Genomic DNA, 27,491 nt, shown 5'->3' with positions numbered 1-27,491 from the left:
GTGACAGCGAGAAGTGTGACCCATAAGCAGGGCGAGTTTTTCGTAACATCGTAACTAATCCTTATCAGCTCCGTACTTATTCCTAACACGATATTTGTCTTATTAGTGGAAAAAAATGCTATTTTGTGGATGGCTCGGTACCTAGATTTATTTCCTTGCGTTCTCCAGGTAGTTATAATTTTGTACGCGCACCGTGTACAAGATTTTCCCAGGGGAAAAGGTTTTTTCCTTTCTTTTGGTTTAAAAAACTCGGGGATCTTCTTAAAAAATGCATTAATAATTCATTCGGAAAACATGTCGGGTTTGGGGCTATAGCCAAAGAAGCGTACAGTTCTTTGAGATGGCTCGGAATAGGATCAAGTTGTTTACGATATCCGCTGAGGTGAAAGACCCGTCTATGTGTACCCTTACCAAGACCAAATATAGGATTATATTATTCATAGGTATAAAGAGCGCAAAATAGGAACTGAATTAAACTTTTTACATAAATTACTTCATTTTCACGTGATTCTCATTCACTTCACGCTCCGTGTTTCGTTGATTAGAACTGTTTTTAAAATGTGGCGTTTCTATAGTTTAATCGTACGTTTCTTCTCTTTTTCAGCCGAACCACCAAAATTCGTCAATACATTTTCGAAACAGTTAACGATGGCGGGTCGCGGCGTATCATTAGCTTGCGTGGCCAACGGCTGGCCGACGGTCCAGATACGTTGGTTATTGGATGGCAGTGAAATACCCGATGACGGGCACGTGGTCTTCGGTGACCACGTTTACAAGAACAATTCCGTGGCCAGTTACGTCAATATCAGCAGTATTAAACCGCAAGACGGTGGACTTTACAAGTGCACGGCCACCAACGAAATGGGAACGGCCACTCATTCGGGAAGGATCGATATCTTGGGACCACCGGTGGTCCGAGCCACCAAGAACATCACCATCGCAGCCTCGGAGACCGTCGTGTTAACTTGTCCCGTTTCCGGATACCCAATCAAAGAAATCGTAATTGAGAGAGGCGAGTATTTTTATCATTTGTTTCAGATTATGAAGCGTTACATCTTTTTGTCTAAAAATAAGAGTGTCCTTGGAAAATTAGGTCAAAGCGTTGAGTTGTGTAATCATTTGTAGCTAGGTTTTAAACTTCCACCTTGGGCAATTAACTTTATATTAATCGCCTTAAATTTTAGGTTAATTCCGCGTGCGCGCAGCATGATGTGGAGCTTTGGAGTTCCGCTTTGACGTCTCTATCGGGAAGGCGAAGGCTCTTTAGAGATATTAGACGTAGATTAACTCGAAATTCAATTAGTTGGCTTCCCCCGTTTGTATTAAGCCTGTAAACGCGCGGTAATCTCCCGCTGTAGGGGGGCAATAACAAGCCCCCCCTCGGAACCCAGTTGGCAATGATCATTTCTTGACGGTGATTCCACGCTCATCAATACCCGCTCCTCGTTAACCCTGCAAGGAAGAGGAGGCTCAAAGGGTAACGCCCGACCTATAGTCTTGACATTCGGGAGGGGGTGGCAGCGGCTTTAATAGTGACGTTGAGGGCTTGGCTATCAGAAGCTCGTAATATCTAGAAGCGAAGGATTATATTACGAATATCTCTATTTGGTAGACTGTTCATGTATTGGTGAAATTTCTAAGGAATGTGTGTCTTGTTTCTCCGCAGGTAGCCGACGTCTCCCGTATAACGAACGACATAACGTGCTGGATAAAGGCACCATCCAAATCTACGGGGTCAGGAAAGAAGACGAAGGGATGTATCGTTGCGTGGCCCACAGCGGTCGAGGAGAAAGGGCCGAGGGAACGCTCGTCTTGCAGGTCGTGAGTGAGTAGGTTGCGCCATTAAATTCTCGTCACCGCGCCATCATTCTATCGAGCTTTTCGCTGCCGAATGAACGGGGAAACCTAGCGACTAGAGAGAAAGAGAGCTAGGCTTACCTTTCGTCCTGGATATAGAGGTTAGGTAAGCTCCCCCCCCCCCTGGTAAGGAAAAGGTCTTCCAAATAACGTAACATTTCCTGGGATCAAGGCTGCGAAAAGGTTTCACCGCGGTGCGTTGAGGGGAAGGATAGGCAATATATTGGCAATCAAGACTGCTTTAGGGGGATCCCGAATCTCTCCCCGTTGTACTATAGGATACGGAAACGTTTTTGGTGGCTAAGGGCTACACGATAAATCTTTTAGGATGATGCCCCCGTCTGTAGGAAAAAAGTATCCAGGAATAATATAAAAACGGCATAGAGGGACGCCGTTTAAAACTAGGGGAATGATAAATGACCAAAGAGCTATAACTTTAAACAGACTCGGCGTGAATTTCGAGCAAACCATAAATTAAAAATAAAATTACTCGCTTCAGCTTGAATTTGTCTTGAACTTTCAATTTTGAAATCCGCGTGATCGAACGAAAATTATTATTTTGGCAAATTTTTCATTATCTTTTTGGTCATCGTTTAATTTTTGACCGTATACTCATCGGGGATATCTGCCCTTAAAGGGGATATCGCATTTTGTCTGGCGATAAATCTTCGAGTCAATATTTGTTGTTTTTTAACGATTTGAAGAAGAGGGTCAAAGAGGGTTTAGTGGCTATCGGGAAAAATAGCCCTCGAGGTCGGCTAACCATTCGTACACACACGAGCGATTGTTTCGCTTGAAAGGAATAAAAAATAGAAGTAGGAGAGCCGGAAGACGCTTCAACTACGCTTCAAAATCGATACGCGCGAGTCCTTCGGGACAGAGATTCCTTCTTCTACGAGCCAGATATTCCGCGGCCACCTTTTATATTTTTTCCCCCACTTCTTTTATTAAATTCAATTTTCGAGCTTTTAAGCACTCTCTTCCTCTCATTCGCTTCGTTTTTTTAGGGAGGGATTTTTTTATGGGAAATATTAGGCACTCGGCGTATGGAAAATGTTTCCACCTGCAGAATGTCGGAAGAAAATGTATTAGATAACGCGAGTTAGTGACGTATCCATAGAAATTAACTTATTTCGAAGAAAAGGTCTGGTTATAACTGTTTTATATTACGTTTTGTCGGTTCAATGTGTTTTTCCCCAGTGTATAGACGTGTGGTTTGAATTTTCTCCTTTTGTTTCTTCGCGGTGTCAGGCGCTCCGGTGATTAGTCCCTTTTCGTTCCCGAGTAATCTTCAAGAAGGAATGCGAATTTCGGCGACTTGCACGGTCATTGCCGGGGACGCTCCCGTGGCTATTCACTGGACGAAGGACGGTAACCCCGTTAACCATGTCGGATCCGAAGTGGAAGTCCTTTCGCTGACCGACTTCGTTTCTTCTTTGATCATCAACAAGCTGAGCCGTCGCCAAACCGGCAATTACACGTGTTCCGCAGTCAACTCTGTCTCCGCGGTCAATTTCACCGCCCGAATGGTCGTTCACGGTGAGAAATTTCTACCCTTCTTACTTTTACTTTGTACCTCTCACCCCCAATCCTATCTTCTTCACTCGACTCGGTCCCCGATTACATTTGCTTCCTTATACTTCTTTCTTCGCTTGGTTTTAAGATAAGACTCGAATCTGACTCGCTCTCCTAAACCCAATTCTTTCCCCAATACGCGTGGCAGTTTTCAATCTTTAAAGTGAAGGTAAATAGTTAAAACAAGCCTCCTTTTAATTTCCTCAAATGTTGTTGTCTAAACCTTCCAAGTTTACTAAATATTATATAGGCCGTCTCAGACGCGTTCCCTGTATCAACAAAATCAATTTTTGATAGACGATCGAGTTTCCTTCGTAACTTTTATTGGTTTTTGGTTGCGTTTAAAAAGCGGGCCACGTTTTATCTTGATTAGTTTTATGTCTCTGTACAAAAAATATAAAAATGTCCCCCATCTACATTCACTCCAACTTTGTTTTGAGAGTGAAGAAAAATAATTTTGCCAATTAACTGTCAAGACAAAAGCGCTCCGCCCTGTCTACCGAGTTTGGAAACATTTTGATTGAAGGGTGCCTTTTTATTTTTATCGTATCGAACGCGGAAACTATATTTTAATAAAGCCAAAATTTGACCCCGTCAAAATATAACGTTATAGGTTCGTCATAATTTAACCTCGTTAAATCGAGTCATTTTTGAGGTTGGTTGGAGAATAAAAGGCTCGAATCAAAATGTTCGGAAACTTTGGTTGGCAATAGCGATACGTAATTCTTTCGGTAATTAATGGAGGGAGATTCTTGACATTGGACAGTTTAATATCCTTCTCCGATTATAAGCGTGTCCATCGAAGCCTTTCCGATTGAAACCCCGCCTATCTTCGGTTTAGTTCCGTATTATTGGAAATTGCATGCAGTGAGCGGTGCACGGGGTATCAAAATTGGAAACGGGAGGGTAATGACTCGCCTGAAAGGTTAATTAATACGCTTGTAGCTTCAATTTTGGGAGAATTTGGCACCGATTAGCTGACTCTTACTCTCGATCCCGATCGCCATCTCCGCTAGTACGTAAGCGTCTAATGAAATTCCGGGCGTCAGATGTTGTCACTCGCCCGAATTCGAACTCGACAATTTAAACCATCATAAAGGGGTCCGTTCAAGGACGCGGTGCTGACGTTCCAACGTAGTTAATACGCCCGGGTTCGCCTTAAACCGCGTTTTCCTAATTAGCTATGGGAGTAATTGTAGATTTTACCGACCAGAGAATGGAACGGAAGTCGTTTGATGGCGGTAACAATTCGTGAAAGAAGTCGTACGTGGATTCGGTTATTTACACGCACAGTCGTGTCAAACGCTTAATCCGTCATCTTCCGATTCGATAAGATGTTGGAATGTGAGACGCTGCATGTTCTCATTGTCCATTAAACTTCGGGATATCCGTTCTCGCCAATAAGGGGGTGGGGGACGAGGCGAGACCAACTAGTTTTAGAATGGTTAATTGTTAAAGCGCCGGTTGACTCTCGACTCCCTCCGGTGTTTATTGAAATGGGGATTTGTTCCGAACCGCGCGGTTAAGGATCGTTTCAGAAACGTGTAGTTGACGCTTTTCTATAGACCAGGTTCTCTTCCACCCACCACCCTCCTCCTATTTGGTAATCCCAATTAAGAGCGGTCACTAAACCAAAACCGAGACCTAGTCCCGAGTTTTATCGACAGCCTCGAATTCCCCCAAAAACCCCGGACAAACTATGTACTAAACTTATTGTCTACGGAACGGTTACAGTCTATACCGGATCCTAGTCGGCGCTCCTTTGAAAGGCGACGCAATTAGGAATTCGAGCCTTCTATAGACGATGCTGGCGAAAACTAACCCGTTTCCTTGTCGATAAGCTATAATAATTCAGTGCGAAATTGTCGCAATTCCCAAAAAACCGTATTAAAATCGGAAAGAAGGTACATATTGAAATGACCTAATTTCCCCGGTAAAGGTTTGTCCCTTTCTAGCGCTTAAGTAATCGTTACCGTTATACTAGGAATGTCACCGAAACGCCATGATATTTCGTTGAAATGAGAGATAAATGGTATTTGCTTGGAACTGGCGTTAGCAGCGTATCTAGGATTATAATTTTCCCTTTTGTTCTCTTTGGCGCGCGTCGTCATCGCTTCTCCCTTTCCGCTTAGAGTCGTATTACGTATAGGGGGCGTTTGGGGGGGCATCGAAAAGTGGCGCTCTGACTACTCCACCTCCTCCTGGCTGATGGCGACTAACACCCGAGATCAATAGATGACAACGTAACTCTTAACGCGACTCTTCCGCCGCTGCTTATGGACTCCCCGAGTCCAGTCACCCGTCACTAATACGAACCTTCCGTGTCCCCATTATCCCACTCTAGCGCCCAAGCTCCTCTTCCTCCGTCTATCGCACCCCCCCCCCCCACCAAGTACATTCCCAAGTTCGTAGAAATTTTCGCTGCGAAATGTCTAAAATTTTCAATAATAAGGTAGGAGTGGGATTATTAGAGGACGGTAGCTACGGTTGCGGGCTATTATTAATTAGTTTGATAAATTGTCTTCCTCGTTATCGGCACGACCGTTTATTTTAAAATAATAATGAACGTTTCGGCCTTAAACCTTTCAATGTATCCTTTAGCTCCTTTTCTGGCAAATCGCGATTATGAAAATTTTCCTTCCCAGCATCCCGCGGTGTTCTGGCGTTTGAAGCCCCCCCCCGTTCGCTATCTCTCAAAATTTAGGAGGTCGAAATGTTTTTGAAATAAATTTTTCATCCCATTCGTACGTTGTTAATATTTAGACTTCGAAATGATAAGCCGTAGTTTAATTATACAGTATTCCTTTGAAGTATTTATTTAAAACTTTTGTTTCATTAATTATTATTCGGATGCCTTTCACTTTCTCTTTAACACGTCTACAATTACTAAGCTATATTTTCCATCAGTGCCAGCCACTAGCCATCAGCCATCAGTGCCAGCAAATCACCTCGTGTAAATGAAGCCCCTCTGTTCTTTCTCTCGCAGCCAGAGCTCTTAAAATAGCTCCAGTTAGGGAGTATTCGTTTCTGATAACAATTAGACGGAAATCTGAGTTAATGAAATGGGCAATGGAGGTTTTTTTTTCGCCACTTTTCTTTCTCTTCTTTTTTTATTCCTTCCTTCATCCCGGCTAGCTAGTCTTCCCAGGGAAGGCTTTAATCGCGGACTTCAATCAACGGCACGCCCGAAAATCGATGAGAGATAGCGCTCTTCGAAGGCATTCGCCGTTTTAGTTCTCGATGCGGAATTACACGCGGAATCCATCCCCTACCAAGCTTGTAAGAGAAACTAGAGCCGCGTTGAGACTTCCAAAGTAAGGAGAAGTCCTAGAAAATAACTCTTGTTTCTTTTACTCGAACGTTTTCTAAGAGGAGGAAATGAAAACAATGGAAAGAAAAGAATTTGGGAAAAACTTCCCTTGATCCCTTCTTTAAGGCTTTCGTCACTGATTTCAGACTACTAGAAGATTTTTTTCTCGATAATTGAGTTCGCGGACATTTTAGTACTCCTCAACTCGTTTCCAGAAAGATTTCTCGTAGACAACCCTATCTTTTTTGTTGCCAAATCTTTTATGTATGATCTGAGAGTGCCCTTATAAAAGTATCGGCGGATAAGAGATGTTTTACGTCTCTCTTCCTAGTATTAATTTTGTCGGTAGTCGGTCATCCGTATGATTTTTCGTCAGACGTTAAAGTATCCATCCACGGGTCTAAAATTAAAACCCTTAAATTATTTAGTTTATCTTTTTACTTGCAACGATTAGAAAGAGTTATTCGATAATAATTCTTAAGTAGTCCCTTTTTGTATAATCCATCTTAGTTTTATACTCTTCCTTTATTAAAAATCTCTCTCTTTTTTTCGTGAAAGATTCCTTTATCCCGTGACGTTTATTTAAGGAGGAGCTTTGTTCGGAGATGGATGTTATGGAATTTTTGATTATTTCGCCCAGCTATAATGAGAAAAGATGCCCATGGGGAATTCTTTCAACTTTTCAGTTTAATATTATAATTTTAATACGCTCGTCCGCCTCTGTTTGCGTTCGCCGCGCAACAATCTCATTTCCATCCAAATAATTTTAGACAATGGGGTAAAATTATTTACAATTTAAGCGGCGGTCAGTTTTGAGAGTTATACCCCTTACTTAGGCTAATAAAAAACAACGAATAGCTCCTTAACAGTTCCACTCTGAAGCTAATCGCGAAGGAAGCCAGTAGGCCTGATAGTGTCTTATTGACCATTAGCGAAGAAGTCCACAATCAAGCGGAGTTTTTTTCTTGTCTCGGTATCTTTGACTAGACAAGTCTCCTGAGAACCTACGCTCAAAACCTCTCCATCGCCATTTTAAGTCCGCCAGTACCATTTGGTCCTCCATCCAAAATTCTTTCTCTTTCCCGCCCAATTGTATTTCCCCGAGTCCTTTTTTTACTTATTTTTCTGTTCTCTTTCTGGGTATCTTTAGCCGCTCCCCAGTGGACCATCGTACCGGAAGAGAAGATGGCTACAGCTGGTAGCTCGGTGCTCTTCGACTGTCAAGCCCAAGGAGAACCGAACCCGGTCGTTAGATGGAAAAGAGAAGAAGGTAAGACAGCGCGCTGTGCTTTGTTCGCCAAGATACTATACGCATTCGGAATCAAGTTGAAATTTTATCACGTCTACGGCTACTTTTCCCGTTATCTCTCCGAAAACTAAGATTCGAAATACCTTCGGACGTGGTAAATTTTCAACCTGAAACTGACTATCTTAAGTCCGAGAGACGATGTTCAATTCGGAGGAAGTGCCGCTTGGATCCATCCTTACCTCGTGGGCAAAAATTAGTCGACTTGTTTTGGGGCTCTTTCTGGGGTATGTTAGCACTCGCCCGGGAGGTAACTTAACAATATTCGTTACCTCGAAACTTCTGGGTATCCGCGAGCTCGCGTTCTGATGGATTCCCGCGAATTGCTTTGGTACATCGCTACTATAAGATTTCCGAGGCCCAATCTGAAATTCCCCACGATGGATAGGAAAAAGAGTGCTAGTAGTGTATAGAGAAAACGAGGGTTTTCATTCAGTCTCCAAATGATTTATGGGCCAGATAAGAGAGAGGGAGAGAGGAAGAGCAAGAGCGAACCGTAGTGTTCTCCAAGAACGAAGGAAAAATAAGAAAACAGCCCACAATATTGCGCTTCAAAGTTTTTGCTGGCAAAAATAAGATTACTTTGTGTATAAGGCTTTTATTACATTTAGGCGAAATTGTAATTTGTTTAAAAGGATTATCCTTTTTTTTTCTTTCGTTCCCCAGTTTATATTTTTAACTTTTTATATTCAACTTGTCTAAAAGAAAGATTGATTCGATGTCTGTGGGTGCGGGGTGCCTCGGCTATAAGCTATCTTCTCCTTATTTACATTTTTAGTCTGACGTAACTTTGAAAGACTAAACGGAAGTTGTATAAATTAGAGCTGAGAATTTAGCTTTCGAAGTTGTCTTCGACCCGAAGACATTTTCGCTTTTATTCGAACCCAATCCAAAGTTGTTATTCTCGTAAATTTAGATTTTTCTCTTTATATTTAACGAACTGGAAGATGGCCTAGAGGAAAGGAACGCGGCGGCGACTTCTCCTATCACCTTTTCCGCAGCGTTTAGAAATATTTGATTTAGGTTATAGTCGAGAGTACAAATCAAAGAGAAGGTTCCCTAGTTATTTTTCAGTCCCCGGCGGTTTCTCTAGAAAATTTCAAAAGCCACAGGCAAAATTGATTAAATATTCGATGCAAGTTGCAGTGCCATGCACTGTTGTGGAAGAATCGCAACTATAGACTGGGTTTGAGAATGGGTTTCCCTTACCCAATTATTTTTAAAAGTTAGCTAAAACTATGATCATCTAAAACCAAAACGCGATTAAATTTTGGTGACTGCCTTCTTCGTCATCATGAAATCGTGCTGTGAGTTTTCGAAAACGTTGTGTCCATTCTGATCTAGATCCCCCGTAGTCCTTCGTGACTTTCTCTAGCTCGTATTAATAGAAAACTCTGTCACCACCATGCAGTGCCAGTCCGTCCAGCCCCCTCTCTCTCACCGCCCCCAACCAGCAATCCGGAGATGTTTTTTTAAAGTATCCAGTTTCCGTTGTTAGTCAATCTGGGCGTCGGTTTGAAGAAGGAACTCTCTCTCTAGAGACGAAAGTGTAGCCGATGGAAATCTTTAGGCGAATCACGCGCCATCGAAACGTTTTCCTTATGTTGGTCCGAAGGGAATCCCTCCTCCTCCGAAAGGAAAAGAATCTAGAAAACCATTTATGGGGAAACGGAAACTTGGACGACTTAACCGATGGACCGCCCCCCACCCAACCGAATCTAATAGTTCAGTCGATCGAGTTACGCTATAACAGCTAGGGTCTAAGAGAATCTTACGTTCCAGTCCCGAAATTAATTCGTCCAAGGTGTGAGCCAGAGAAAGAAAATCCGAGAGAAAAAAGGATTTTGCCTATTGGAATGTTTTTGAGCATAGGGGTGGTTTTTTTTTTTAGAGAGAGAGAGATCGAAGAGAGTTGGTTTTTCTCAGAGTGACGCTTCTAATTGTATTCCGCTTCGATAGGCCCGCTTTTGTTACGTAGGCGGTGCGGCATCTCTAGAGAAAAACCGATTTTATTTCCTAGCAACCTCAAAGAAGTATTTTTGATTTTGAACCAATTCCTATTCGTAGAAAGGTACGAGGGAACGTGCCGAATTACGAACTATCCTCTCGCTTCTTCCATAAATATTTTTCCCCGAAATTATTTCAATTTAGTAGATAAATAAATGAAACTTAACTTCGATCAAACAGTTCAAACCTGTCCGGCTCGTTCAATAAGGGAAACGTGATTAGATTTCTATAAAAGATTTCATCAGGCGCGGATTAAAACTTTGCTCCCCTCCCTCGAGACTCGGCAAACATTTTTTACATGGTGGAAAATAACGAAACGAAACGAGATTAAATACGTTGAGTCTTAGATTGTTAAAGGAAAAATCCCCCTTTCTTTATTTTGAGTAGGCAATCCCCGCGGGTCAGCGTTTCTTCGGCAACTTTCTCACAGGAGTCTCCAAAATCGTTTTATCAATATATATAGGATACCTGGATTGCTTCTAGGTTATAAAAACACTTGGCGACGGAGATGGGCCTGGCGAAATCGTAATTGGACCTTCGTGTCCAGATTGTCTTCCGTCCTCTCCTATTCTCTTCCGAAGAGTGTTCTTACTTCCACTCTCCTTTCCTTCCCTTTTCTTTTTCTTGGCCTTCCAAGGGCGTTTCTTCTCTATATCCGCCACGAGTGTCAACGCGACTCGCGTCCCAACGAGATTTTCTTTGTAAAAGAACTATTCATCCCGTTACGACGCTAGTTTTAACTAGATCCTATAGGCCCGTACACGAACCGGTTTAGGCAAACATTGAGAATCTTAATTCCCCTCGTGGAACAACAGCAACGACGGAGGAAATTCAATCCCGGAATGCGCCTTTTTACCCATACTATGCACGCTCTTTCCCAAATAATTCATCCCCGGAAGTTATCGGTTTCCACGACGTATTTTGAATAGCTTTCCGCCAGTCCTTTGGTTAGAACTACTTATAAATTACGGTTTGGGAGGTATGACGTCTTTGCACGGGTTTACTTTCGCCTCCTTTTCCTTTTTCTCGATGCCGACCGTCTTCTTTCCAAAAACGTAAGCGAGAGACGTAGAAGAAGAGATGGAAGAGAAACGGATAAAGCGATAGAAATAGGATACGGCTTCGGGATCTTTAGAGGCTGTGGAAGAGGATAAAAAGTTTCCTGGGAGACGCGCTCTCCTCATCCTCATCCTCCTCCCCCTTTTTTTTCTCTCCCCTCTTCCAACATCCTTTCGCAAACCTCGGCGTCCCTGCACTTCCTCGCACTCCCTCGGATTTCGTTAGCGACTTTCTCTTCCCCGTTTGGATCTCAACCTTTTGTTTCTTCCTGCTCCTCTTCTCCGACAGTTTCGTTGTAACTCGCTACCTTTATTTGTTCAGGAAATTACCTCGGAGATATACGGGGGCCAGTTGCGCGATTCCGGGTGGTCTTAGGGAGGTTTTATATCGTTATACCCCGATTTATAAAAAAAAAAGGAACCAGAAGGAGCCTAGCTTTGGCTCAAGAACCGTTTTGTAAACTAGAAAAAGCCGTGGTAGATTAATACACAAATGGTGGGGCAGTATACGGATGAAAGTAGTCGTACCAAAGTCCGCCGGAACAAAACTATAGAGACCGTTACCTATTTTTCTTTCTTCTTCTCTCCGTTTGGGTTTTATCCGTCCGCTCTTATTGGATTAGCTTCTTCTTTCCTTTACTCGGATTTACGATGACGTGAATTTTCATACGACGGAAATGATCTCACGCCGCGCGCCCCTCTTTTTCTCGTTTGTCTTTTCCGAGACCGTAAATTCCGAGGGATCTTCGTGATTTATTTCGGTCGTGTCTCCGCCATTAAACGTTAACCTTATTTGTTTTAATTTCGTTTCAGATACGAAACCACCGATGTATCACAATATATTGAGCAGCCCGCAGATGCACGTCTTGGAGAATGGTTCCCTGCATATTACTACGGTGTCCAAAGCCGATCAAGGATATTATTTATGCGAAGTAACCAACGGAATTGGGGAGAACTTAAGGTCAAGAGTCAAGTTGACGGTTCACAGTAAGTTACCCCTTTTCTTCTTCTTACCTTAATTGAATTCCCAAAATTATTTATTCGATGGGAAAAGTTTTCCGAGATTCAAATGTAGATCTAATGGCTAAGAATGGGGAAAGGGTTAACTATCTCGTTCAATTTATTTTAATAATTCGTCAAATTACGTGCCTGAGAAAACTGTTCAAAACGAGAATTTATTTGACACTAGATTTTTATACCTAATGGACATTTAATACGACGTAAGGAGAAAAGAAAAAGTGCCCCGAGGTTATTGGGCCCAGCGATTTTTTTTTTGGGCTATTGAAAGAATCCATTTGCTTTCAAAAGATGGTCCGAAGCCTGTTTACTTTGCATTTGCAATGCGGGACACGTCGTCCCCGCCATTTTCCACTCCACTATAAATCCCTTTTTGTCTCCCAGAGTCCTTCGAATCGCATCGAGAGAGAGAGAGAGAGAGAGAGAGAGAGAGAGAGGGAGAGAGAGAGAGAGAGAGGGAGAGAGGGAGAGTGAATGGGAAGATGCGAAGATGCGAAATTGGAAATATGGGAAATTATACTACAATGAGAGTCGCGACTACCATTTCTTCGGGGTATAAGTCTGACAATCAAAAATAGAGAAACACGGAGGGAGGGGGGGACACTTTTCTATTTGGTATACATCTTTTTTCTTGTATTTTATAAACCACGATAGAATCCGTCTGGCAATCCTGTTCTAGCGGTGGGAGGAAACTAGATTTTTCCAATTTTATTTCCTACTTATGGCACCGACCTTATCTCTAGTCGAGAATGTCGAATATGAGCTCCTCCTCCCTTCTCGTCATCCCGCTACTCGGTTATCGCCATGAATTTACTTAAATCTCTCACGAATTATTTTCCCAGTAGTTCAGTACGTCTTAATTCGATTCGTCAACTATTTAAAACGAGTGTTCCCGCAACGTAATTTAAGCTTTAATGACATTAATTGCCAAGCTCTCATTCGATATTCGTGGAATGATTTAGTGAATTCCTGGATGCTATCGTACAACAAAAACCTTTCAGATATTTTAAAGAATTTCCTCGGAAGTAGGATATATGCCGAGTCACTAGGCAGGGCCCTAGAATCGGAAATAGTATTTTTTATTTCGTTCAATTCTATCCCCTGGTTTCCTCCTCGCGACGATTTGAGAGATGGGAGGTGTGTGTGTGTGTGTGGAGGAAGCGGCCTTACAGGGGATGAAGAAAAAAAGAATGTTTATTCAATTTTTGGCTTTAGAGATGTCTTATCAAATATGCAACAGTCGTGTCCCAGTTATGAAAAGAAGATTCTTTTTTAGGGGTGGGTGGAGGTCGATGGAATGATGCCGCCACCGAGGAGGGAAATACTCCCGATCCGAGCAAAAGGGAGAAATTCTTCGCGGTATATTAAATTCATCCCCTAAAGCTCCAGAACGTAAAAATTGGGGGAGTCGGGGAGACGCGCTCTGCTACATTTTCTTCACTCCCCTTCACGACCCCCCCCCCCGAATTCCTTGGAAGGAAATTTTCTTTAAGATGAAATTTATTGTTTCTTTCGAATGATCTTAAGACTGGAAGCGTCTTTTCCAGTATTTCTTCTTATATTTAATTATTACTTGTCCTAAGTTAATCAACAAAATATCGGCCAGGTTTTTAGGAAATAATAATTGGGGAAAAGTCTGAATATCGATTTTCCATCACAGTCGACTTTAAGGGCTAAATCTTTTCGTGTCCTCCACTAAACGTCGAAAATTCTGGCGGCGGCAATCCTCTTTCCGTATGTATTTCATTCGTGAAATAAAAGTCACGAATTTCTCGTCGAGTGACAGCTCGGCACACTCTTTCGAAATTGTAGCGAGTACGAAGTGTCAGAGCTAGGTCAGAGGAGGATAGTATAGTGCCACTCTTTTTCTTTCTTTCTTTCTTTCCTGAGAAAAGGAACGTATTCGAAGGAGAGCTTTCCATTTTTTTTCTGCTCTTTCACTTTGGTAACGGGCCAAATCTGTATAAAGTAACTATATAGCCTTTTCTTTAAGTGGCGAGCCAGTCCGCTCTTCCTCCTTTGAAAATACTATGACACTTGTCCGGGTGAAAGGTTTATACGCCCCAGTGGCCAACTGCAGCCTCTTTCCAATAAAAAACCTCGGCCCTAAGAAAAGAAAATGACCAGAAATCTGGCTGATGTCAGGCATTTCTCACCCCGAGTCTATTTTAACCCGTCAACTTACCTTTCTGTATCATCAAAGCTTCGATCTACTTGCCTGACCCGACTCTAGAGAACGATCGCCATCGAAAGTTTTTTTATTCAGTATTATAATTTAGTATCTCTAGTTATCGCAAACTCTTACCCTGTTCCAAGTATTACTAAGACTTAGGTTATGAACTTCGAGTATGAACGGGAGTATTTTAGACTATACCACTGACACCTTTTGTTTTAGGTTATTTTTGCGAGAGTAGTCAGTTGAGTGACACGGGGGCAATGTATTCTTTATTTGTAAATGCAGGGAGCTTCTGGCGAGAGAGCGATACGTTTCCTTTTCTCCAATATCTTTCTCTGGAAAGCCGTAAGCCCTCGGTCTAACTCGCTCTCGGTCTAGAGACGTAAATAAAAGAAATCGGTCTCCATCTCTTGGCCATTCTTTTTCTTTCACTTTTGACTCGATGTCTTTTGGCCCCCGTGTTTTGGAGAAACGTAGAAGCCGTCGTAAATCCGCCGCTTCTTTCGCCCGTCTACTTTATATATAACAAATGCAAAGTCCCAAACGCGTAAGGAAAAAGAGGAGCTACCTTACCTACGAGGAACGGGTGGAAAGATTCGGCTGAACTTTTCAATTCGCGTGTCGACTCGGATTTCTCACTAACACCCATCTGGGAGCTTTGGGAGCAAAAAGGGATTTTCGTTCTTTTCGACTTCTCTGGCCCACCCACTTTTATTTATTTTATTTAGAAAAGGAAGAATACGTGGCTATCCTAAGCTACTGTAGTAGTAAGATAGAAAACCAGCGAAACGAATATTCCTGTAAAATATTGTTCTAGTCTTTCCAGGGATGATTTTTAGAGGAAAGTGAAATTATACCTTACACCAAGCGCGATCAAAGTCATCAGTTTAATTCAGTTTAATATGAACTCCCCAGTCAATATTTGAAAATAGATACCTTAATCTTTGAGAGTATTTTACTAAATCTTGAATATAAGGAAAATGTAGGCCAAAAAAACCTTAACGAATGTATCGTAGCAGATTTTGTTACGAGGGTAATACCGTCTCGGATTGCACTAAGCTCCTTTATCATTTTTTTATTAACACGTACCGGATATATTAACACGAGTCCACTTCCTGACAACCGAGATATCCTTAACCCTTAAAGCCCCTAGTGTATAGAGAGGGGCAGGTGGAAGGAAGCCATTTGGGAAGAGAGACCTGGATTGGGATTCCTTTCCTCGTAACAACCTCCTGAGAGAAAGGAATACCGGATCTCTCTCTCTCTCCCTCTCTCTCGTTTTTCTTGTTCTTCCCGGGATGAGTATCGCGGGTAAAAGTCCCTCCTATCTTAGACTCCTTAAACAACTTTCCCAAACAATAAACTAGTTTTATCAGTAATCAATTGGGAGTCTATACGTATAAGGAACGAAGGAACTGTCTTAGAACGAGCCTAAGAGTTAGAGGGAGAGAGAGAAAGCCAGGAAAAAGAGCGATGATTCTAACGAAATGACACCTCATTGCCGCTCGAATTTTCTCCGTTACTCTTTCGTAGTGCTGGCAATGAGTGTTAAAGCGAGAAAATGAGGAAATAGAAGCTAGATTCCTCCCGAGAATAGTATACTCGAGGAAAGAGAAAAGTCAGAATGCACGGGCTGATCTCTCTCGTCTAAGAAAACTAACATTCGTAAAAACAAGAATGCGAATGCAGACTGAAAAAAATAAGGGAATATATATAAGCTCCCTCATTTAAAGGGATTGTGAAACGAATAATTGTTATAGCCCCTTTTCCAAGGGTATGTTATCGATTGGGCGTGTTATCAAAACAGCATTGTCCAAAACGGCTTTTTCATAAACGCGTTTGCCATTATAGCCATTTCTCGTTTTAGCGCATTTTGATTACAGCGTTTATATCTTGAGCGTACGAAAGTACGCCTTTTCCAAAATATTGTTGTTTATCTTCATTAACTTCCCAAAATAATATGCCTTTTCCAAAAAATTATATTTTATATTTACTTCCGATATAACATTACTAATTTTTGCATAATATTGTTCTTTGTCCTATAATAGATATTTCCCTCCCTATCAATCACAGTTTGGGCGGAAACAGCAACCGCTGTTTTGGGAAATAGCGCTGTATTGAGAAACGCGGAAACAGCAACCGCGGTTTTGCTTGTACGCGGTTTTGCAAACCGCTGTTTTAGGAACCGCTTTATTCCAAAACGCGCTTTTGAAAACCGCTCAACTACCCGTGAACCTTTTCCAAGTATCCGAGTCTTCGATAAGCCCCTGCAGTTTCGCGTTGTAAGTTAAGATTTTTCTTCGAGATCTTTTCCAAATCCCCGCGTATGATCAATGGTATACTCCAAACCTTTGTCTCCGTATTTATCTCCTTTTTCGTATTCCCTCGAAACGTAAAACTTCCAAAAAATGATGTATATTTGCAATGAGATGGAATCTACGGGGAAAATACGAAAGCTTCCTTCCAAAATTTCAGGCGGCAAAAAATAATTCCGCTTCGAAGAGCTTTTAGCTAGGTACCGAGCGAGCCGAGTACCACCATCACCACCACGCCTGAATGCTTACTAAAAAAAATGTTCATCGCGAGAAAAGCTTACTTCCAAATTTTGTTCTCGCAAGTTTTCTTTCTTCTATACCCGTATTTTGCATCCATTTTTTGTAGACGTTTTTAGTGTCGCGGTCCCCTGACATTTTCTTATTTTTTTAACTTTGCTTAAGGGATTGAGGGATTATTATCCGTTTGTTCGCTCTAAAGACGCGCTGCCGCCGCCGCTATGTCTTAAAAAGAAAATCATTTTAACCCGTCCGAAGCATTAGCCTATTTCGCCTTTCAAAAAAAAAAATGTATCTGCATACGCCCGGAGCTTTTCTTATAAATAACAGCAATTTATTCCATTTTTCGATGAATATGCTTTTAATTTTTAAATCATGGTTATCCTCTAGCGTTTAAATGACGACTTGAAATGTGATTCATGTCATATTATAGTCAATTCCTTGAGAATTCGCTATGAACCTCTCGGATTTTCTCTCGAAATCTTTGGAAGAAAGATTGTAAACAGTCGTAGGCGTATTCATTCTTAAGGGCAACTTGACACTACTTTCTTTCTTACGACGTAATTTAACATTGAGTATTCGTACACTTTGTCTTTCCCTGTTAAGTATAAAATAGTAAAGATGGGTTAAAATAGATGGGAGCAATTTTCGGAATATGGAATCCGATTCTTCAACGTAGCTTCGGGATATAATTTTTGGGTCTCTTTGACTTCAGTTTTGAAATGGAACCTAATTGAAAACTCTCGTCTCGGAAAACTTTTCTCCCTCTCGAACATTTTTGGTTTTCCCTCAAACGGGGGGGGGGGGCGAGCGCATTCCCAAATATTTCCAGTTCCGTTTGAAGGGAGAAACAAAAGGATTTTGGTATTCGGTTTCTTCCCCCGCCTAGTTCCTTCTTTTCGTTTGAATATTTAACCCGCTGCACCGTCAGTGTGTCTTTGATTTTAGCCCCAGCATCTTCTTCTTCTTCTTTTTCCAGATTTACCTCAGGTGCAGAGCGCCAGTCACACGGTTAAAGGCAGGAAGGGAGAGAAGACGACGTTGTCGTGCTCGGCGTCGGGGGATCCGCCACTGACTGTCACGTGGAGGAAAGATGGAGTGCCCATTCACACGCACGGAAACAGCGGAAGGTAAGAATTCACTATCGACCTACGCGAGGCCCCTCTCGCTTATATGCCTTGCTAACCTCCGCCGGAATAAGTTAGATATTTGCCTAATTAAATAGATAGATAAATATTCCGCCTAAAGTTTGAAAAGTTCAAAGTTGCCCGCCCATTGAGGTCTTCAACTCGAAGTAATTTTTAGCCAAGTTCGGGAGCAATTCCTCTTAAAGACTGTGGTGGGTTAAAGTAAAGTTCCTCTTTTGATTCCTCGGAGACTCGCAATAAATTTGTCTCAATTTGTCTACAAATTGATTGTACACCGATGATGCTAAAAAGAAAGTGTTTACTATTTAAAATGGACCGCACTTTCTGTCGCTAAACTGAAACCTTGTTTATACGAAAGTTTTAACCCAATTTCCTGTCCGGCTAATTTGTTTCGTTATTCCGTATAGCAAATTGGGCGGAAGCGAGCTGGCGTCTTAATTCGATTTTACAAGGATATTTCTTGATTGAGTCAACTAGTTTTGCTTATTCTTTGGCTGCAGAAGCGCGATTCTCGCAGAAATTTGGCTTTAAACAATTAGGAGCCTTCTATTCCACGGATATACCACCATGTTGTGAAACAGAAACTGTATGTTTAGAGAGTCCATCGAGCCCTGGGACTTCGTATCCGCTTTTGAAACCTCTTTCCGCGCGTAAGATAAGGAAGACTAGCTCTTTCGAAAGTTTTGTCCAAGCGCGGATCTTAGCTCTTTCGAAATTCAAATGGACTCTGCAATGGACAAGCACGTCACCACTATGTTCCTGTTTATTGTGTAGCAATAGAGCCAAGGTCTATACGCATTCTGCGGGATACGTTCTTCTTAAATAGATTTCCTTCTTTATCTTTATTGGCCGAGGCTTCGTGCTGAAGAGAGAGTTTCCGTGTTTTGCCTCCATTTTATACCGAGTCTTTCATCCTGAGAGATACTTCTTACATCTCGTGGTAGCCTAATGAGTATAGACAGTCTTTAAGCTATTCCTAATTTCAGTCTTAGAAAGAATGCGGTTCGAACATAAATCGTAACACGTAATCATAATTTCCAAAATTTATTATTTATCACGCTTCGAATAAATATTTCTGTTGTTATATCTTTTGTCAGAGTTAAAATATTATAATGCCTGGGGTAAAATCTCCCGTCTGTACTTTTAGACGAGTTTAGAATTTCGTATAAATAGGCCAGTTTTCGCCTAAAGTCATTGTTTCAACCGTATTTGACGAGTGTCTCAGTAGCTGCGGGAAATTGAACAATTTTCCAGTTTTGAAGAACTAAAGAGAAAACTAATATATTTCGAGCGAAGTATCTCAAGGGCTTTAGTCTTAAAGGGGTACTGAAATACTACAAAGCATTGAAAATGGTAATTCTCCCTTGATTGAGTCTATGGCGTTAGCGGCTTAGTTTCAGGGTCGATAACAAACCTTTTCCGTTATTTTATACTGACATGAACTTATTATCTATTTTTAATCCGAATTGGGGGGAGGGGAGAAAGGATGGAGCCAGGGGATTTGACGCTCTTCTTTTTTAATTAGGTACCTTAATCAAGATCCGAGTAACGAAAAAGGAGCCACTAAAATCTCTCGTCTGATATTGCTCTCGGCCGAAAGAGATGATTCGGCGCTCTTTACGTGCATCGCGAGCAATCCATTCGGCGAAGACAAGGCCGATTTAAGAGTCATTATTCAAGGTAAGATTCCCCCCTTCATTTCCCAACACACTCCCACGCCTCTTTTATAAACCCTAACGAACCCTCGATCCGCAACGCGCGATCAAGGTTATTAGAGCGCGGGTTAGTAGTGATACCTATACAGATACGCAACCATCCAAGATGGCTGCCGCCATACATAGCTATCACTACCAATACTCGGGTTAAATGGCGCTTCTCAAATATGGTAACTTCGTAAACTAGCAAAATCTCACTCCCGAGTTTTACCTGGGGTATTTATTTGCAAAATCGTAAACCGGCCTCTCTAAAATTCCTAAACTGATATTGGCCTTGGCGCGGTGCCTCATTTTTCTTGTCTGGCCAGCGGCAGCCGGCCATCCCGGCCCTCCAACGTTAATCAGTTCGCCTTAATTACGCCGCGAAAGATGTACTTACGCTTTAGTTGAAGCCAATTAACATTTTGCAACCTTTTCAATCAAACTCGGGGCCCTAATGAATCTTTGATCGGACGTCTGAATGCTGGAAACGAGTCAGCTAGATTTGTTGGATTTTAAGCGATACCGGAAGGGGGGCGTACCCACCCACTCGAGTTCATTCGGTTCAGATTAGAGTCGGCGCGCCGTATTCTCCGGGGATTGATTTACTCTTGTTACGAAATAAAGGCGTTCGTGTTCGAGTGGTGTTTTATAAAAAGTAAAACTCGTTAATTAAAGTTTGCGATGCCAGAACTTCAGCCCAATTCTTACAAACAAAAGTTTAAATAGTTGCCTTCTGTTTACTCAATAATTGGCTCCTTGAAGACTGCCTATGTTGCAATTAAGACTCCCTAATTAGCAATTTAAAAAGAAAGCCGGCGGCGGCGGCGGCCAACGTAGCATTTCGGATAAGGCCCCTTTTTTATATAAAGTCAGGGACTGTAACTAAATAAATAAGGGTTCCCCATCAATGCTGAGACTTCCGTTTTGTCTTTATAAAATTTTATACCTACGATGGTTTCCGTGCTCTTAGTTAGGCGAAAATTGGTGAATGAAGTATGATATAGAAAAAAAGAATAGCTAATTAGATTTTAACCTCAGGTGCGAGGTCCCTTTTAAAATTGCGCCGCGTCTTTTAACTCCCTTGAAAAATCTACTTTGGTAATAGAACATTAGGCTAATTTAAAAGCGAATTTATAAAAGGGCCCGACTCCCCAATGACAAAAATTCCTTCTAGTAATTTTCTTGAAACGTTTTATTGTTTATTATCTCGCGGACTTTCGGAGTCAGGAGCTCGACTTCTTATTACGGAAGACTCCTTCGCCCGCCATCCTCTTAGTAATTTACGTTTTTAAGGGTTTGTTAACCTCCGAGTCCTAAGCAATATCGACCACGAAAAAAGTAAACCCAAGAATTTATTTATATCTCACTTTAATATTTAACCGCGTAAGTAATTCAAAAGCTTTTAAGTTTTTTTTGTGTTTTCTGGCGTACTTGTTCAACTTAATTTCGAACTTGAGATTCGGTCGAATATTCTTGAGAGAAACGAATAAATTCTAGGCTTAAGAAAATAGAAGGCGATGTAGGTGTCCTAAGTATCGCGCCAACGGGAAGATTCTAGCCACGAGTGCCATCTCGAGTCGAGAGAACGGCGAGTCGGGTTAATTACTAAGAGGGTGGAGAGATATATTCTTAGGGTCCCACGGGCCTGAGGGCTACCGCGTCTTCCGAAACGACTACCTATCCTTGGTCCGCGTACCTCCGTTGAATCTCGTAGGATAGGGGATGGCTTACTAAAAATCCTTGACACTGCAGCTTCTAATTGGTTAACCGTCTCATCGCGAATACCACCGCGTAGTCTTTGGCCATATTGAATAGGACTGTTGTTACTGTAGGAAGTCGGATAACGGGGAAGCGCGGAAAGGGTCTATGTAGGTAGAGCCGGCAGTTCCTTTTATATCCACCTTTTCTTCCTTCTTTTCTCATCCCTCTTGACTCTCTTATCAAGAGCCTGGGATCACGAGGCAGGTATAAGACCCAAAGGATCTCGGTCCGTGCGGTCAGCTCCGAATTTGTTCTCGGACGACTTACCCCGAGAAGAGATGAGAAGGTTAGATATATTATACCCGTTAGAAGGAAGCTCGGATGATCCTGCCAGACTAAGAAACCACGCGCGCCATCTGCGAGAGAGGAGTCTACTACATTTTCCTAGGCCAACTTCGATCCAGAGTGTCTCCGTCTCAATCGCGCTTTACTTTGCACCAGCCACAAAGAATGGAGTTTTGACCTCTTTGCTTTGTAATTTATCCGTGTGTCTAGGGTTTATTTGTTGGTCGTTGACAGAACGCGTTGTCCGTTTCACGTCACGCGATATAAGGAAAGACGCTACAATCATCGCGTTCGAAAAAGGTTATTAAAGCCCACATACCTTTCTGTTAATTTAAATCTGTTTTCGAGCACCTCGGGGCACTAGACCATGGTCCTGGATTTAAGGACTCTCGGATTCTGAAATTCTGTCCTCCCAGTAGAAGTTCCTACTCCAGTTTCTACTTTCAGACGAGGGAGGTGGTTGAGGGTTTTTGCTAGAAAAGGGCGGACTCCCTAACGAGTTTCTGAAGTAGCAAGACAAATAATGAGATGAATATCTTCTCCGAACAAACTGAAACGGTGACGGCTTGTTTTAATTACTCGCTTCTTCGCTCGGCCGACTCGCGGATAAAAAGAAGCAGCCAGCTTCTTCAGCGGTCGTGCCCCCCCTTCACACTGTCCCCCCCACCGCTTACCCGACGCTCCGCGCTTCTTCATTTTTGAAGTAATTTTGCCATCGACTTCAAAAGTTTCTTCAAGAACACGCTTATCCGCGAAGATTTAGAAAGTCGCCCTCGGCTAATGTTGAAAAATTATGAGGGGGAAGGGAATATGGGAAGGGACTTCTTCTTTCTTCATTTTTTTAGTTTCATCTTTTCGAGAATTGTCTCAATTTTGCCTCCGGTTTCGAGAGGCTACTCGAAAATTTGAAATTAACTTTGAGCAAAGATTGAATATTAAATTGAAAATTTTGGAGCCACACGTCGATTAAATTCTTCATCAAACGTAAATATGTCGACTCTTTAAATTCTAAGAGTCGCAGTTATCGTGTCCTAGCCATTTAGTTCTTCGTCATATTCCTAAATTTATTGCATCTTTGAAGCGTATAAAAAACGACGAAGCTCGGTCTGGTTAGAGTTAGGAAGTAGATAGAACGTAACTCGTACTGTTTGATTTTCCTATCATCTAGGAAAGAACGGGGACGGGTTGCTGGTTGGGTAATGTTTGAGTGAGGGATAAAAAGAATACCGGAAGCTATAGACCCTAATCAAACACGGTCTCTTAACGCTTTACCTGTTTCCACATCGATAAGACCTTATAGCTTATCTTTGGGCTATTTGTCAAACGAGGCTATAGTCCTCACTCCGGCCGGGCCCCCTTACTTGGTCCGTCTAACGCGGGGCTTATGTCGTTTCGTTTTTATCCTTAAAAGTTTGGCGTCGACGAAGGAAGGCAGGCGGGGGCGCGCGCGAGCCGGGGAAATCGGGGTCCTGGGCAGGCGAGATTTAAGTACGGGGAACCACCGTTGTCCGTCTTGCAAATGGTGATCTATAAACCGCTATCCATTATCTGTTTATTTCCCCTCCTAAGTTAGGGGATTAGTCGCGGCCCCGAATCCATCAAAAGCATTGACAGCCCGCAGTGTGTAGAGTGTACGGATTTTACGAGGCTCAAATCCTGGCCTGGCTACGTTCCTAGCTGCCCTTGTCCCCCCCCCCCTTGCAACCTTGATCGAAAATCGAAGCTTTTTCCTTCTCTGGTAGAGGTGCTAAACTGGGACTGCCCGCCCGTTATTCCGAGAACCAAAAAGCCCGCTAATGAGAAGATGAACTACTTTTCTCCCACCAAAGGTTAATTGGAGGAAAAGAATGCCCCCTTTTTTTACCCCTTCCTTTCTCTCTCATCGATTTACGGTACGAAGTGTACAACCGTACAATGTGGGGGCGATATTGAGGGCGCAATGCGAGATGCTTAATAAAGAGAAAGGGTTTACTCGTTTCATTTTGATTAGTTAACGGATTGAGTAATCATGGTTTTTAATGACACTGTTGACGTAGTATCCCCAAAATATCAAGGAGTCATTTTAAACCATGATGAATGTTCATTTCCGATTATTAGTATTCGCCGCGGCAAACTTTGGTAATGCGAAATCTGGTATGGGTCCTCTAGTGACAAGCTCTTCTCTATTGACTTCCTAGCGTTATTCAGTTTATAGAACTCGAATCTTTCTCGACCCAATTTCGAGAAAGGGGAACTAACGTAAAAGGGACGTCCTTTAGAGCGCGGTGTAAAAGGTTACTACTTCTTAATCCCTCGTAGACATTATACCCTAAACATGGCCCAAACTACCGTAGACGAAGTAACTTTGAGGAAATTCGATAAAAGCCGAAATATGGAGGATTAAAATTTTGGGGGGGGGGGCCTGTTTAAGCCTTTCGCGAGCGCTCTCTCCCTCTCTCTCTCTCTCATGGTTCTCTCTCTAAGCCAAGGGCGAGCGAGCGAGATCGGTTCAGCTTTAATTAGAGCAACATATTTTAGTGGCTGACAAGCTATAGGAAAACTGGCGAGTACTTGGGGAAGTTTAAGAGCCAGGGTGCTAGCTAGGACTTTGCCACGCACTTGGCTATAGTGGATGAGTGAGTGAGGAGAGGAGATGGGAGAGACTTTCTGGGAATTTATAATGGATTTGGCGTTATTTCCCTCGTGTGTTATACGCCAACCGAAAGCGACTATAGATGTTATGAATAATTAATCAGGTACCGAAGGACGTTGCGACATCGTATACGCTAATATAGATGTACACGTCGTCGCTCCATAGTTATACACCTAACTACTGACCTTCTTGCGAGGAAGGATGCCGCGCTCGTTTGCCCCTTAAACAAATATTAAATAAAATTGAATCTTCCGGGAGTAATGAGGAAGATGCCGTCGATAGAATACCCAAGAGCTATTTTTAATTTGTTTAGAAAATGACCTTATACTTCAAAATATGTCTGTTCGTGATTATGGAATTTGGAAAATTTCCAACTAACATCAATCTTGCATTATTGATTGTTTTAGACACTTTTTTGAAAATGATATAATAAGAAATATTTAACAAATATTTTAACAAAAGCGTACCAAATTCGACGTCACCATCCTATTATTATATTCACCTTATTTCCCAACAAAAAATGGGGGGAAAAGGGTTAGTTTTTCGGCGTAGAGTACTTCCTGGCGCCACTCCCTTTTACGCGGGCATTCAATTACAGTAATTAACGGCAAATTAAATTGCGCCAGCCTTTAATTAGTCCGATCTATAATAACCCGCTAGCTTTTAATTTTTACGGACCGAATGAGGGCGCGTTAAGCCTGGTTGAGTAACGTTTAACGTCTTTATTTTGTCAGAACCTCCCGACAGTCCGGCGGATCTTCGTCCGATGGATGTCACCAATTCGGCCATCACGCTGACGTGGACTCCTCCCTTCAACGGAAACTCTCCCATCACGAGCTACACCATCTCCTACAAAAACGAAATAGGTAAGAAGAAGAAGAAAAAAAATAAAGTTAAAAGGCGACGGCAAAGTTTTTGACACATTTTAAGCTGGCCACGCTATGAAAATTTTATTTTCTTTCTTCTTGAATATGGAAGTAAAATAATTTTATTCGTGGAGGAGGAAGGGGTCTCATCCATCAAAAGAGGCAACTTTTTTCCCTTCTGATTTTTCTTCTTCTTCTTCTCCTTGTCCTCGGGATTGAGAATTGAGAGACAGAAGTGAAGAGAAAAAAGAGAAGAGAAGGGGGTGGACCTCATCAATTTTATACTTTTACATCCGCAAGATGTCACTCTTTGTATATTTTATTACTAGAGTATTTAGGACATTTTTCCTTGGCCCGCTTTTTATTTTTTTTTTTCTTTTACGAAACTCGAAGGCTCTTTCTTCTTTACGCGAGAGCAAAATATGTTCCAGCTTTTAATTTCGAGAAGGTCATCCTTTATCAACATTGAAAGCGGTATAGTCTTTCTAAAAGCCGCTTAATTACGTTTAGAATTTATTAAATGGGAAGGCAAGGGTTAGATGCACGCGATAAACTCCTTTAGGTCTATTATAACTAGTAGTTAAAAAGGGTTAAAGTCGGTTCGGATAGAAATAATTCAATTTCAAAATGTCGTTTGAGAAATCCCCAATTTAGTTTTAAGAGCGCGGAACCTTGCTAAATTTTAATCCTTTTTATTCGGCTTTAATAATCGCCTTAGGTCAATGGAGAGGTAACGCCGGTAAAGACATTCGTCTCTCGGGTGAAGACACCTCGGTGACCCTGACCGATCTGGAACCGATCACCACTTACCGTTTCCAAGTTGTGGCCGAAAACCTTCTTGGAATCAGCGTTCCATCTCGGGATCTCGAAGTCACAACGAGAAAAGGAGGTTGGTATACCCGAGGGGGGGGGCTACTGCCTCTACCCCTGGCATTAATTATGAATTATTAAAATTTTTAAAGCGGTGTTAAATATTTATTCTGGCGTTGGCTGCTCAAATCCCTTTTAGGGGGATAACCCGATTAAAATTGCAGAGAGTATGCATGCCTCTCCAGGGTACGTCCGCGCCCCACTCCTCTTCTCGCTGCCCGAGCTAAGAGTAAATTATTAAATTATGGCTCTCAGTTTTACTAAGAGGAATTACGAAGGGGGGAGGGGGGACGGAGAAATTTAATTAACACGGAGCGAGCGCTCCTCTTTCCATGGATTTACAACTTGGTTGTTCGCGCTACAGTTTTAAAGACTTAACTTTTGGCGGCACCTAGTTAACGTTCAACGTATTTCGGGGCCCCAAAAGCTTTTCAATCTTATCAAACCACGCGACTTTACAATTGATCGATAAGCTAAGCCCGATTTATTCCTCCCCCTCCCTAAATCTATTGTAGTATTAAGTTACGCCGCTTTTCCGCTAGGATGGAATGGAGACCCGCTCGATACATCGATCGATCCCTCAGTTTACTTTAGTGATTTTTGGATTTAAACGTTAAATCCCCCGTTGCAAACAACATTATTCGACATGATCATTCTTATAATGTTTATACATATTTTAAATAATTGGGGAAAAAATCACGTCATAATTAATTAATTTTTTTTTTGCAAGGAGCTCCTAATTAAATTCCCTTCTGTCATATGAGGGATTATAAATTTTTAACTAGGGTTTTATGATGGCGAAATTTAAAAGTTTAATATTTTTAAGTTTATTACGTTTAATTCTACGTAACATGGTGCGAACACGGTCGATTTGAAAAATCGATTGGTCAAAGGGAAGCGGGTCCACCTCTCGGTTGGTTACAGTTCACACCGGATACGTTATGTCGTCTAATAGGTGACCTCGTTTAAAAGCAATTTTAGTATCCGGTAAATTGTTCCATTATAAAAGCGAGTGATAAATATAATAGGGCTTATCGGGAAATGAACCCCCATTCCTTCCGGTTTGAATAACCATTAAGATTTTCACCGGTTTGACCAACCGGAAGATGGCGTTAAAAACAAACTCGTACCTCCCCCCCTCTTTCGCGATCGATTGGGTCACGTGGTAGCTAGGCACAGTATAACTTCATTCCGAGTTTGTTGAATAGCAATTACACCTAGACGCATAATTATCGGTAATTATCGTCTCGTATTAAGACGTAATTGGCCTATATTTTAGTCATTAATCATTTCTAGGAACATGCCCATTTTATACCAATTATTTCAAAACATTGCCTTTCTTTCTTTAATTCATTCTGGTTTATTTATCGATTT

The 27,491-nt window shown here is 41.9% G+C and overlaps 1 protein-coding gene across 2 annotated transcripts in view; it reads left to right on the top strand.

The window, feature by feature from the left end:
• The window catches only part of LOC149718032 (cell adhesion molecule Dscam1-like), a 191,934-nt gene that overhangs the window by 47,562 nt on the left and 116,881 nt on the right, over positions 1–27,491 (top strand). The window contains exons 7-15 of one of the 2 annotated variants that reach the window (XM_089841839.1): positions 605–1,012; positions 1,667–1,825; positions 3,109–3,396; positions 7,893–8,012; positions 11,927–12,100; positions 17,838–17,988; positions 19,532–19,686; positions 25,116–25,247; positions 25,966–26,136. In XM_089841839.1, the coding sequence (XP_089697965.1) occupies positions 605–1,012; positions 1,667–1,825; positions 3,109–3,396; positions 7,893–8,012; positions 11,927–12,100; positions 17,838–17,988; positions 19,532–19,686; positions 25,116–25,247; positions 25,966–26,136 (1,758 nt within the window). Of the gene's footprint in view, positions 1–604; positions 1,013–1,666; positions 1,830–3,108; positions 3,397–7,892; positions 8,013–11,926; positions 12,101–17,837; positions 17,989–19,531; positions 19,687–25,115; positions 25,248–25,965; positions 26,137–27,491 lie in introns of those variants that run through there. The other variant, XM_089841840.1, reaches the window with a different exon arrangement.

This window comes from Phalangium opilio, unplaced genomic scaffold (genome assembly GCF_054372755.1).
Source record: "Phalangium opilio isolate 3A_F unplaced genomic scaffold, DU_Popi_V2 ptg000003l_1, whole genome shotgun sequence".
Lineage (NCBI taxonomy): Eukaryota > Metazoa > Arthropoda > Arachnida > Opiliones > Phalangiidae > Phalangium > Phalangium opilio.
This window is presented reverse-complemented; position numbering and strand designations above follow the sequence as displayed.